This window comes from Aquarana catesbeiana, linkage group LG01, assembly GCF_042186555.1.
Source record: "Aquarana catesbeiana isolate 2022-GZ linkage group LG01, ASM4218655v1, whole genome shotgun sequence".
In the NCBI taxonomy this organism is placed as follows: Eukaryota; Metazoa; Chordata; class Amphibia; order Anura; family Ranidae; genus Aquarana; species Aquarana catesbeiana.
In genome coordinates, this window is record NC_133324.1 from 745,224,121 (window position 1) to 745,237,561 (window position 13,441).

At 38.9% G+C, this 13,441-nt stretch overlaps 1 protein-coding gene across 1 annotated transcript; it reads right to left on the reverse strand.

The window, feature by feature from the left end:
- Nucleotides 1-117: 117 nt before the first annotated feature.
- On the reverse strand, nucleotides 118-13,205 carry LOC141112541 (fibrinogen alpha chain-like). The gene is made up of 6 exons (XM_073605461.1): nucleotides 13,046-13,205; nucleotides 6,617-6,736; nucleotides 4,754-4,937; nucleotides 2,581-2,726; nucleotides 1,441-2,482; nucleotides 118-943 (listed from the first exon to the last, which is right to left on the reverse strand). The coding sequence occupies exons 1-6, from the start codon at nucleotides 13,097-13,099 to the stop codon at nucleotides 237-239; spliced, it is 2,253 nt and encodes a 750-aa protein (XP_073461562.1). The 5' UTR covers nucleotides 13,100-13,205; the 3' UTR covers nucleotides 118-236.
- Nucleotides 13,206-13,441: the final 236 nt, after the last annotated feature.

A 13,441-nucleotide genomic window follows, 5' to 3' on the forward strand; every position in this document is an offset into this window, starting at 1 on the left:
AAATAACCCCCAGTGTATTGACTTTATTGTGCTGACTATTTCAACTTGTCAAGCACTACTTACATGAAAAAGAACCAGTGTGACATAGTGTAATAACAAAAACACAACAACGGCAAGTCAATGTAAGTCATTTAGTTTTCTTCTCAGTTACAGTGTCTATACATTAAGCCAAGTATATTAAAAAAACACATAATACAGTAACATTTTGGGGAGTGCAGTACTATACAAAAAAATTATTATGCAGTTTCCACAGGCCGTATTTTCATTTTCACAGTTTTTAGAGAATAATCATCTGGCTTGAAAGACAACCAAACAACTCCATTCTCAATCTCATAGGGGACATTATTCCTAGGATCATATTGACCTCCAGTATAGTAAATCCCATTCAGATTGGCAGCTTGGCAGTTATTGTACCACCACCCCCCTCCATACATTTCTGCACAATTCTCCTCCCATTTGTCATTGTCCCTATCATATGTGCTAAACTTCATTTTATCATGAGAGGTGTTTTCACTGTCTTCTTTAGAGCCTTCTTTGAGCGCATCCCCTGCCGAACCTTCATAACTACTAGCATGAAGAGAAAAACCCTCTGATTCTGACCCTAAGCGAAAGATATATTCCGCAAAAGCCTGCTTGCCAGACCAGTCCTCTAGCTCAACCCTGAGAATTGTCTCATTCTGGCTCAGCATGTGTATGTATTTATTTCCTAACCAAAGTTCTCCTTTCCCATTTGCATCCACAGATCCAAATCCATGCTTGTAGTCTTGCCATGTCCTGTTAAAATTCACAGATCCATCTTCTCTCTGTTGAATCAAAAGCCATCCTCCTATCTGGGTGTCTTGGTCACAATACACTGACAGCTCTGTTTGGGATCCCTCTGGCTTGATTTTGAAAATGCCACTTTTGCCACCAGAACTGTGTTTCTGGAGGATATCAGCACAGTCTAAAAAGAAACGCAGTTTTATCTTGTTTGCTAGGATTCATATTTTGATTATTATTGCACATTGCTAAGTTTGCCAGGATGATGGAAAATTAAAGAAATTATGTTCTCCTAAACTTATTTTCTGTTTGACAATATTTATCTGAAAGCATTGCAAGGCACTTGTGTACTAACAAAATTTTTTGGGAAGTAAATGTAACTGGTATGTATCAATGTAATTGGCAAAAACAAAATGTAAAAGCTACTATATTATTTTTTTAAGTTTTTAATTACACTGTGATAATACTGGGCAAGATAGTGTAACTTTTAATGAACTATGCGCTTTGCCTTATATAACCTAGAGTTTGGGGCCCGATTCACAGATAATTTGAGTCTAATTTTTTTTTTTGTGTCCCCTACAACTATCCTGTTGGCATTGTTTTATATTTTGGAAAGCTGAATTATGTGTTTTTGGCCTAATTAGCATAGACCTCAGAACTGTAGCTTTTTCTTTTATTTACCACTTCCAGCGTTAGATGATGTTTTTCTCACTCCTGGTCTCACACTGCGGGCTGAAAAATCAGGCTTGTCTTCTTCACTGTTGTCAACTTGTATTGGACCGAGATCTTCAAATACTGGCCCACTCTTGTATTTAGTACCCCACTCGGTTCCATCCCTTGTGGTCCCACTGCTGCTGCTTACTACAGTCTTGGAATATGTAGTGGATCCAGAAGAGCTTTGTGTTTTACCTGGCTGGAAACTAGGAGGACCAAGGTCCGTATGGCTAAAATCATCAAATTCATCTTCTCCGATGGTGAATGAAGTCTGAGTTTTTGATGATGAACTCTGAGTTTTAGAGGTTGAACTTCCAGTAGAAGAGCTGCTACCACTGACCTGTTTACCACTAACAAAGTCTTCCCAACTTGGAATGTAGGCACCTCCTGCACTGCCACTTCCAGTTACTTTCACAGTGTATGTGCCATCGGAGTCAAACTCGCCCTTTCCTTCTTTCTTTAGCTCTTCTAATTTCTCACACTCTTGTCCACTTGTTGTTTCAAAAACTTCTTCCTTAGGTCCATCTGGCCCATGAACTATTTTCTTAGTAATGGTTTTTGTGCATGTAATGACTCGACTGTCAGTTGTGACAGATGTCTTATCTCCCCCAGATACTTTCACTGGTTGTGTACCTTTATCCCCATAAATAACAAATGTTTGGGTGGGTTCCCCTTTTGTGCTGCCATAGACAGTCGAAGTGGACACTGGTTGTCCACTTACCTCTTTACTTTTCCCTTCTAGTACAAATGAATATTGTCTAATATCAGAGAATATGGGATATTCTTCTTTCTGCTGGGCAAGTGTCTTGTAACGTGAATCAGTCACAGCTTCATCTTTAATTGGTCTCATCTTCAGCATAGGTATAGGATTGACATTTGGTCTCAGATCAGTAGATTCGGCTTGTAAGAGCTGTTTCTGGATATTTTCATAGCTGTCATAATCCACATTATATTCAACGCCCTTTGCACAGGATCCTTTACAAGAACGGAGTTTAATGTCAATATCAACCTGGAAAAGAGCAATCGATTAGAGAGTGCCACGTGTCTTAAATGATGCAGATTAAATAAAACAGTTTATGGGTCTTCAATACACAGCTGCTCCCTTACCTCAAGGCGCTTCATTTCCACCACCTGGTTTCTTATGTTTTTTTGCAGCAATTTGATTCTGTCAATCTGAGTGGTAACTTTAGTTTTCAAGAACTCAATCTTTCTCCTGAGGTTTTCAGTCACCTGGTTATATGCACCATCAGTCTCTAAAGATGTCAAACAGAAAATGTATTGTTACTGTAATTTGTCAGAATCCTCAACAGAACATACAAAAAGGACTTTTTTAAATCAGGCCTTTAGTGACGGGCATAGATAAGTTGGTATTACATTTAATGTCAAACTAAAAAAAAACTCACTGTTTCAGACAATATAAACATAGCAAAAATATATACAAAGATGATGCTTCAAGTAGTGTACTAGGAAAGAAATCAGTTTGAGACTCTGGCCCACCCAGGCCTTTGGTCCTGGTGGCAGTTGCTACCTTAACCATGCTTTTAGCTATGCCCCCTTGCTATGCTAAAATAACAAGCACACTGGTGCGATGCAGGAAACCCTGCGATTCAGTGCCGGTTGTCGCATCGCACCTGAATCGCACACTGGTTCACACTAACATCTGTGAACCGCTGGGGGTGTCAATGTAAAGTTATTGACACCCCCAGATCAGTTCACAGATCGCAGTGCGCACTGTCAAATGGAGCAGAAATCTGATCGCATAGGTGCAAACACCGATTCCAGTGAGGACCAAAAAAAGGGTCCTGCACCATTTTGGTGTAAATGTGATGCGATTTCAGCCATACAGTTTGTATGGCTGAATTTGCATCGCACAGACATCGCATGTGATCTGCATAGCAATGCCGTGCGAATCACATGCAATGTCTGTGATCGCGCAAGTGTGAACCCAGCCTTACTCTCACGCTGTTCCAGGGAATGGAAGCTGAAAATGCTCAGCTTCACTTTTTTCAAATAGTACACGACCTGTGAGTAAAAGCATGCCGGCTTAAAATAAAGCATGTGGAAGCTGTTTCCTTTTTGTCACAGATCACATTTTTAAAAAAATCTGTTAATGCCTGGTCATTGTCGATCTGACTATCTTTGTTTTCTGTCTGCTCAAATCAATACTCTTATATTTAGAATAGTTTCACATTAGGCATGCTGTATATCAGCTAGAATAAAACATCACTGTTATTTGTGTATTTAAAGCTTGTTCTTGTAGACAGGATTTTTTTATTTTTTTATTTTTTTTAAATAAATGTAAAAAAAAATTAAAAGAAAATAAACACAAAAAAACTGATATTGTGATCAACTGAAAGGAAAGATAGAAAGATAGATAGATAGATAGATAGTTCATATTCCCATCGCACACTTTCCTGGATGAGCTCATGAAATATGGGTGCTGCAGCAACAACCAGCTGGATACTGGTTCAAGTCAAAATGAAAATATTTGCCAGCACACCATGGAGCGGCGTAGATAGCGTCCAAATGACATCACATGCCTGACGAAGGGGTCCTGCGTGACTCCGAAACATTGCACTCTCCTTGTGTTGTGATCATGCAATAAATTACACGTTTGGACGCTATCTATGCCGTTCGATGGTGTGCTGGCAAATATTTTAATTTTGTCTTGAGAGCAGGAGGTCTTGAGAGGAGCAAAGGGGACGGTTTGGGTGATATTTGGAGACAAGATTGGTGATGTAGCTCAGGGCAGAATTGTGAATGGCTTTGTAAGTTATAGTTAGTATTTTGAATTTATTTCGCTGAGCAATCGGAAGCCAGTGTAGGGATTGGCGGAGAGGAGTAGCAGACACTGAGTAGTTAGTAAGGTAGATGAGTCTGGCAGACTGAAGAGGGGATAGCCTATGAAGATGTAGGCCTATGAGAAGGGAGTTGCAATAGTCAAGACGAGAGATAACAAGTGCGTGAATGAGTAGCTTGGTGGTTTCATTAGTTAAAAAGGAGCGGATTTTAGAGATGTTGCAGAGGTGAAGATAGAAACTTTACAAAACATTCCCTAATCAATGCTAATGGCAACTGCACCTGAGATTATAAAAATAATGTATTGAAATCTGTGTTCCCACTGATTTTTTTATAGTTCATTAAAGCTGTAAATAAAACATACTCATAAAAAATGCATATTTTGTGTTAAAAACTACATTGACAAAACATGGCCTGGAACAGTATACTATAATACATACAATAAGCTGAATGCTGCTAAAATTGCGAGATTAATACGTACGTTGTGCTGCCACCAGATTTCCTTTGACAAGCTCATATGTTGTCTTGGTTCTGATGTCAATGGTTTTATAGTTGCTTTCTCCATCCTTTAGTTTCTGTTTAATGGTATCAATTCTCTTGCTAAATTCTTTGTCAGCTTGTGTAGTTAGGCCTTGAATCCTGCATCCAGAAGGACATTTGGGGCCCTACAGGTAATGTATGAAATATTATTGTTATAGAATATCCAATAATACAGTTAAACTGCCTGTTTGATGCCTAATAGACATTTAATGTGGATATATTCCCCCATCCACACATACAAAGTGGATAGAGGAATCCTTCCTGCTGTGAAATTGTATTCTGACGGTGGGACTCCTCTGCTGTCAGAATATGATAATCAATGGATGCAGCCCATTGGCTGCAAGCCACTGGTTGACAAAAGTCTTCCAACAGTCCTGTATGACAGAAATCGATTGTTATATCAACTTTTGTCAAGCAAGACTGGTCATAGATGGATTGAAATTCAGTCGGTCACTGCTGTATGGCTGAATTTTGATCCATCAAAAGGGCAGTTTGTGGCTAGCAAAACTGACATTTTAATACAGGATGGATGTGCGCATACTGCGGACATTCACATGCAAATTCTGAACCCCGAAACAAAGAAAGTTCGTTACAACTCATAGCTCACTGTATTTGTACTATTGTAATATACTGTTTGTATCTCAGTACTACTCTTTTCAATAATAAAAAGAACACAAATCTCAAAGTTAAAAAAGAGCACCCAATAAAAAAAGGATGCGCTGGAATATTTTCTTGGTTACAGCTAATTAGTTATTGGTCTCCTGCCTCTTATTCTTCACTAGATTCTTGGAGGGCTGTTGGCCTTGTCTCATAAAAATTAATCATGTCCCCACCATGGGCATTGCTATTTTATTGGTTCTAAGGCTGACTTAGGGTACACTGACAGGTTCTCCCCACCCACGAACTGCTACTCATGACCCTTGCATCCTTGGAGTCCTCAGAGAAAACCCTGTGGCTCTGGATATGTGGAGCAAGTGATCTACAACTCTTCTTCCCAGGATACTTGTACCTGTACTTGTACATGGACACTGTCAGGAAATCATTATACCTGTGTAAGCTCTGACACTATCTGATACAGAGTATACACATGGTTTGAACACCTAGCATTAACAGAGCCATGAGGAGAAGGGATTGTTTTTTTTTCAAGAAACCTGAATGTGCTGTATATAATTTGCCAGTTACCTACTTATGTTTAAAAAAATGTGAAAAATTGGGCGCAAAACCATATAGGCATGTGAATATCAACCAGACCCACATAGGTGTGACATAATCGAGCCTCTCCAATATCGATCAGCACATTTTTTTTTTCACATTCTTTCATATTGGACTGGTATATATAATTTATGATATATGTGCTGATATACCGGTATATCATATCGATATTGGAAAGGCTCGATTAATTATGTCACACCTATGTGGGTCTGGTTGATATTCATATGCCTATATGGTTTTGCGCCCAATTTTTCCAATTTTTTTGCTTTATTAGCTTTTGCTTTATTAGCATCATATATATATATATATATATATATATATATATATATATATATATATATACATACATATTTATTTTGGCGCCATTTCTCACTCATTCTTTCTTTTTTTTACCTACTTATGTTTACATATACTTTTATCAAAATGAAAAAAAAATCTGTTAAATCTAAAAACACCTAACACAGGCACCAAAGTAATTGTGCAATTAGTAGTTAAATAAAAATTCCCCATGAATAATTCTGAAGTAAGGTGCAATATGTATTGTATGTAGGAATATAGTAACTGCTATGCCTATAAAACATTGCTTACTTACCCAATCCTCATCTGAACACACTGGCCAGTTTTTCTCTTGCTTGCAGCCAGCAGCAGCTTTCTGTTCCAAAATTCTGGGGCCACGACCAGTAGCATCGGTATCTTCAAAATCCACCGCTGTCTATTTATTGAATGAATATAAAGATCATTAAACATATTTGAAGTAATCTTAAAACCCTGCATAACCATGGCAGTCTTATTAGCTGTATTTATATTTAAAGAGTACTGGCTGATTTATCCAAAGGCATCAACACTATGGGGTTGATTTACCAAAACTGGAGAGAGCTTCTAACTTCAGCTTGTTCAATTAAGCTTTAACTAAGAAAAAAAATGGAACCTGATTTGTTTCTATGGAGAGGTGCACCAGATTTTGCACTCTTCAGTTTTAGTAAACCAACCACTTTGAGTCACTGACTGAAAATAAATTTGACTTCCCTCTAACTTCCCTCTAAGCTGCGTGCTGCTGCGTGCTTTTTGGAGGTCAGGTCAGCCTACATTTTTTTCTCAACACAAGTTTCCTTCAAAGAAACTCTGTTTCCTCCTATACTTAAGTTTTCAAGGCAGGTTGTACCTGTAAAATAAGAGAAAAAATAAACACCTCTGCTGCTGCTTCCAATGTTGAAAGCTGTTCTGTTTCTGAATATCTGTCCCCCAAAGTCTGCTGGGAAACCAATACTTTCAGGAGTGTCTATCTCCTTGGTTCCCCTGAAGCTCTCACTGGTTCCTTCTGTTGACCTTCATGTCACCACTGTCTCCTGCAGTGTTATCGGATCAGCAGAAGGATCCAATGAGAGATGTGGGGAACCAAAGAGATAGATAACCTGATCAGACTTCAGTGGTACAGGAAAGCAGGGGAGGATAGTATGCCATCTCTTCTTTTACAAGTACAGCTTGCCCTGAAAACTGTAGTATAAAGTCAGGGTTTCTTTAAAGTAGTTGTAAATACAGAAGGTTTTTTTTTATCATGAAGTGTTTGTGAACCCATATTTATAAGACTATGCCAGCCCCTCGATTAGAGGCTGGCATAGCACACTATGTAAGTGGTTTTAAAAAAACGAGTGTTCTAAATATTGATTCTGAGCTGTCTTCAGACCGGTCACATGACTCGTGGCTGCTTTCCAGCTCTGATGGATGTCTTCTGTGGGAGGAGCCGTGATCTCCCTTTGACGTCAGCCGCTGAGATCATGTGGCCGCTTGTCTCCTCCCACAGAAGCTCTGTAAAGCGGCTGCGCATCACGTGGCCGACCTGAAGACAGCTCAAAATCGATATTTAGAACACTTGTTTTTTAAAACCACTTACATAGTGTGCTATGCCAGCCTCTAATAGAGGGGCTGGCAGTGACAATTTTAAGTCTTTTTTTTAAGAATAGTGGCGGGGGGGGAGGGGCGCAATCAGACCACGGGGTCAGGGCAGAGCAGCCCTGATTTTCCTGGTCTGTACAGAGAGGGCATAAAGGAAGTGCCAGGTTCAGGGAGTTTTTTTTTTACAGTTTAGAGAGGGGCAGATTACACAGCACAAGCACAAGCACCTCGGCCGTCCGGAACTCTTCTTCCTGACTGGCTGAGACACAGCAGCGGTGACATTGGCCCCCCTTGCTGTTAATGAAAGTCAGTTAGCCAATCAGGAGATATAGGGTGTGGGGTCGCACCGCGGCTCCTTGTCTGAATGCATGCAGGGAGCTGCTGCTCGACTTGAGTGCCCCCATAGCAAGCTGCTTGCAGTGGGGGCACTGGACAGGAGGGAGGGGCCAGGAGCACTAAAGAGGGACCAATAAAGAGGAGGATCCAGGCTGCTCTGTGCAAAACCATTTCACAGGGCAGGTAAGTATAGCATGTTTATTTTTTTTAAAGAAAAAACATGACACTTTAGTATCACTTTAAGCACCTATTTTATGAGACATAAGAATGTGTTATCTATTAATAAGAATGTATATTTTGTTTATTTATTTGTTTTAAAGTATAACGTTGAAGGCAAAACCTATTGGATAGAGTGGTGAGTGGTTAGAACCCCTGTCAAGGTTTTATTGCTGTCTGTGTCCCCATTAGGGAGATTCACTTTCTCTGTTAGTCCTGATTATCGATGAAACTGTGAATGAAAGTGAAAGTGAAGGTAAATGCCAAATTTTGAGTTGCCACAGAACAGGAATAGAGGGGAAATCTTTCAGGGGGACACAAAGGGGACACATGTTTCCATGGCAACTATCTAAGAGGGGATTTTCCTCATAATTTAAAGATATCCTCTTATTTCCTGTTGAGTATACAAGGCAAGAAGTGAAGGGAAATATCTCCAATGAGAAGCAGATAGCAATCAGTTTTAACTCTACACTACTCTAACCAAAATACTAAACAAACACTTTTTTTCTCGTAGATATGCTATATTTTATACGTTTTGGAGAATCTAAAGATGACCAGATAAGACCAAGCTTATCTAAGATAACTCTGATAAATATAGTGGGCATCAATTTAGTAGTAATGTGATAAAGTACTAAGTGGCTAAAAAGTAAATGACCATGTTTATTATTGTGTTTTTTTTTTTTGTGTGCTAACATATGAAGTTATGTTGTGTTGCCATTAAAAACATATCCAGACTAAATAAAAAAAGCGGAACAAAGACACAAATATCAATTATTTACATGATTTAAGACTTTTTACAAGATTAGGACTGCACAGTCATAATTCCAATTCTTACACAAACCCAATAGTAATTGGACCATTTTATAATGTACTATATACATAGCATAGTATGTATTACAAAAACATTTTCAGTTTTGGATAGAGAAAGGAAGACTTAAAACACCTAGAAGTTTACATTTTACACACTGTGTTTATTATAGAGGTTTCTCTTCAATTCCTGTCGAGTGAGAAGAAATGTATTCCAAGTAGGCAAAATTCTACTCTAAGAAAGCTGTAACCAGAACAGGTGTAGCAATGGGAAGATTTACCCTCACCTCTTGTTCGGATGCCAAATGTAAAAATCTGGGAATACCATCACCTTTTATCTTAGTGCCAAGATTACCCAGTACAATCAGAGAGGGTGAATCCCCAAATAGGATATCCAAAATCGGCAGGTGTGTTTATCCTTCCCTACTCTATTCAAAACTAGTTTTGGATAGGCATATACTGTTAAACAGAGGGCAATGAAGACAGATATAGGTGCAATTTAGGATTGCAAGCAGGCCTTCTGGTTCTCCAATCCACCCCCATTTTTTCATTGAAATAAACAAAGCTTTTTTTTTTTAGTTTTGAATAGAGTGGAGAGTGATTAGAACCCCTGTCAGTTTTTATTGCTATCTGTGCCCTCGTTAGAGAGATTCACCCTCTCTATTTGTCATATTTACCTTTATCACCAAAAGTGAAGGAAATACACAAATATTGAGTTGTTCCAGAATAGGAATAAAGGGGAAATCTTCCAACGGGGACATGAGTCCTGATGAAAACAGGGATTCCTGCACTTTGGCTAATGGACAAGAAGTGAAGGGAAGTCTCCACAATAGGACACAGATGGTCAGAAAAATTGACAGGGGTTATAACCCTTCCTTAATCTATCCAGAATGAAAAAGCATTTTGCCTTTAGTTTGGGCAATTTAGGATGCAGATACACGCCTGCATTAGTAACTACTTCAGTTCACAATCTACATCAATCATGTTTATACTATTCTATATTACTAACTTCTTTTGCAATGTGCCGCCTATATGATGTTTGTATATATATGAATTTCACAGAGTCTATTTACCAATTTTTCTACATTACCATGTGTTGCCAAGTTGACATATACTCATGTATCCTTGATGTTTAGTACACATGCAAATGTATGTGTTTACACACATGATCAATACTTTTTACTTGTTTTGTACCATTGATATGTATTTTTATACCTTTGCATGTTATTAAATATGTTTTTCTATCAACCTACCTCCCCAATGTCATTAGTTTCATTTAAAGTCCCAAATTCCTTCTTTATGTACTTGAATCCAGGATGGAGGCACACTAAATATGTGCTTCATTCAAAGTCCCAAATTTCCCCCTTTATTTTAGTTCTACTTTAAGTCTTAAATCTAGTAAAGGTCACCCAATTATCAAACAAGCACCCTTACTAATCCATCCAACAAGTATCCTTATGGACATTTCTGTTGGTAGTTGGCCTGTGTATGGACTGACCCTGACTTTTGGGGATGACTGATATCTGCTGATATGAAATGATCGGAACGGACGATGTAGTCATATAGGTGCTGGGTAATTTGACATGTCTATTTTTGTTGCCTAACCCACAGTATAGGCATTCAACAGATTTGGCTATCTTTATGAGTGACCAAATTTGTACACATAATTTCCACCTTTGGCTGGCCTCACACTTTCCAATCTGAATGTACAACCTATTTAGATTTACTAACATATGTATTGATTGAAATTATCTGACTGAATATAAACTAAATGGATTTTTTTAGAAAGCCCCCCACACTACACAAGTGGTTAATCTAAAGAAGATTGTAACGTGTGTATCCAAGTCAGTGACATTCATTCCCATGAAGTTTTCTATGAAGAGTGAAAAATTGAGGTATTCAACAGGTCGCCTCTTCAGTCTCTTCTCTACTCCCCTTATGTAGACAGACCTTGCCTGTGCACAGTGCCACAAGCATACCCCAGGCCAGAACTGTCATCTATGGATACAAACCTGGAAAAAGCCTTGCTATGGTTTGGACCTACTATGAGATATTGAAGTCTGCATAGAAAAGTTTACAACCATTTTAAGTAGTTATTATTATGACAAAATACATCCCCCCCCCTTATTTTTTAAGGAATCATGGTACAATACTAAATCTAGGAACCACACAAAGCCATAAAATGTGTCTTGCAGATTCAATGAAGTTGATTTACTAAAAGTAAACAGGCTGTTTGCATTGCAAGGTAAGGTGCATTTTGCAAGGGACGTTCCCCAGGAGCTTAGTGAATGTGGTAAAAATAGCACTTTACAAAGAATACCATGTGCAAGGAAAATATTTAAAAAAATACATTTTTGCTTGCACATGATTGCAGGATAAGAAGTCACCAGAGCTTCACTTTATTCATTAAGCTATAGGGAAAATTCCTTTGCAATGTGCATCTTCCCTTGCAAAGTGAACAGTATATTTGCCTTTAGTAAATCAACACCAATGTTTTTATAAATATTATGCCTAAAATAAAATAAAGCAAACATCACCTTAAAAACATTTTTTTTCTGTTTTAATAATGGCCCAACACCCTGCAGTCACTATAGGAATACAATTGCCCGTGCATATTTTATCTAAATGAGGAGCAAAAGGGCTGGAATTTAAAAATGTTGTTCTGTTGTATACATATTAACATACAGATAAATACATAGATAGCTAGACAATAAAATGATCTAAAATGGTAGTAAAGTCTTATGCCGCGTACACACGGTCGGACTTTTCGTCTACAAAAGTCCGACAGCCTGTCCGACATACTTCCGACGTACCTTCGGCGGACTTGCGGCAGACTTTCTTACGAACGGACTTGCCTACACACGACCACACAAAAGTCCGACGGATTCGTACGTGATGACGTACACCGGACTAAAATAAGGAAGTTCATAGCCAGTAGCCAATAGCTGCCCTAGCATGGGTTTTTGTCCGTCGGACTAGCACACAGACGAGCGGATTTCGGGGTCCGTCGTACTTACGACGTAAAGATTTGAAGCATGTTTCAAATCTAAAGTCCGTCGGATTTGAGGCTAAAAAAGTCCGTTGAAAGTCCGGAGAAGCCCACACACGATCGGATTACCAGCCAGCTTTAGTCCGTCAGCGTCCGTTGGACTTTTGTAGACGAAAAGTCCGACTGTGTGTACGCGGCATAACACTTACTAATCTTAAAACATTCCCTTTCCTCCCTCCTACCTATCCTACATACCCTATATAAAAAATATCTGTATACTTACCTTTTTTTAGCCTGGTCTGGTTCAGTCCGCACATGTAATCCTGCATCTCTGGCTCCCCTGTGAAAGGGAGCCCTTGACAATGGCAGTGAATTCTAGGAGCCGTGACATCACCCATAGGCCCAGCTGTTGTTTGCTCCCTCCTCTCCCCTGTAGCAGCCACTTACTGACACAGAGGAGCCGGAGCTGCAGGATCATGTGACCAGACCAGACCGGATTAAAAATGGCATCCTCATGCCATTTTCTGTTGGTAGTTGGCAAGTACACAGATCTTTTTTATACATAGTATGCAGTATAGACAAGGGGAGGGGAGAGAGAACACTTTAACTAATATATAATGTAAATATAATATAATTGTAACTACCAATAAAAGTACATACCTATATTACCTTATGCATCAATATAAGTTTTTAAACTAAGGAAAACATACAGTAAAGACATTTAAAAAAACACAGGCAGGAAAAAGAATTGTAGATTGCAGATAATGGAATGTTTCATACCCATGCGGTGCTTGCGAAGCAGAGCAACAAGGTCACAAGTGTTGCTCTCAGCATCTTTTTTTCTTTGGCTGCGTGAAAACTATAGTGAGGCTAAAGTCACTAGATGTGCTTTTTAAGCCTGGCTACCAGCATAGGGTCAATCATTAGACCGTGTTTTGTTTACAGAGCTAATAAGACCTTTGCACTGGCCTGATGTCTCTGTCCAGGTCAGTATTGCTCAAGTCATTGAGCAAATTTATCCAAGGTTCTGTGAGATAACCTGATGTTCTTAGACCCCATGATGAAAACACTAAGATGTGCTGTGTGGAAGGACAGAGACAAACAAGTGGGAAGACAAGAACATTAATGTCCAGGGTACCTTGTAATGTAACATTTTACGATAAAATCCTCCCACAG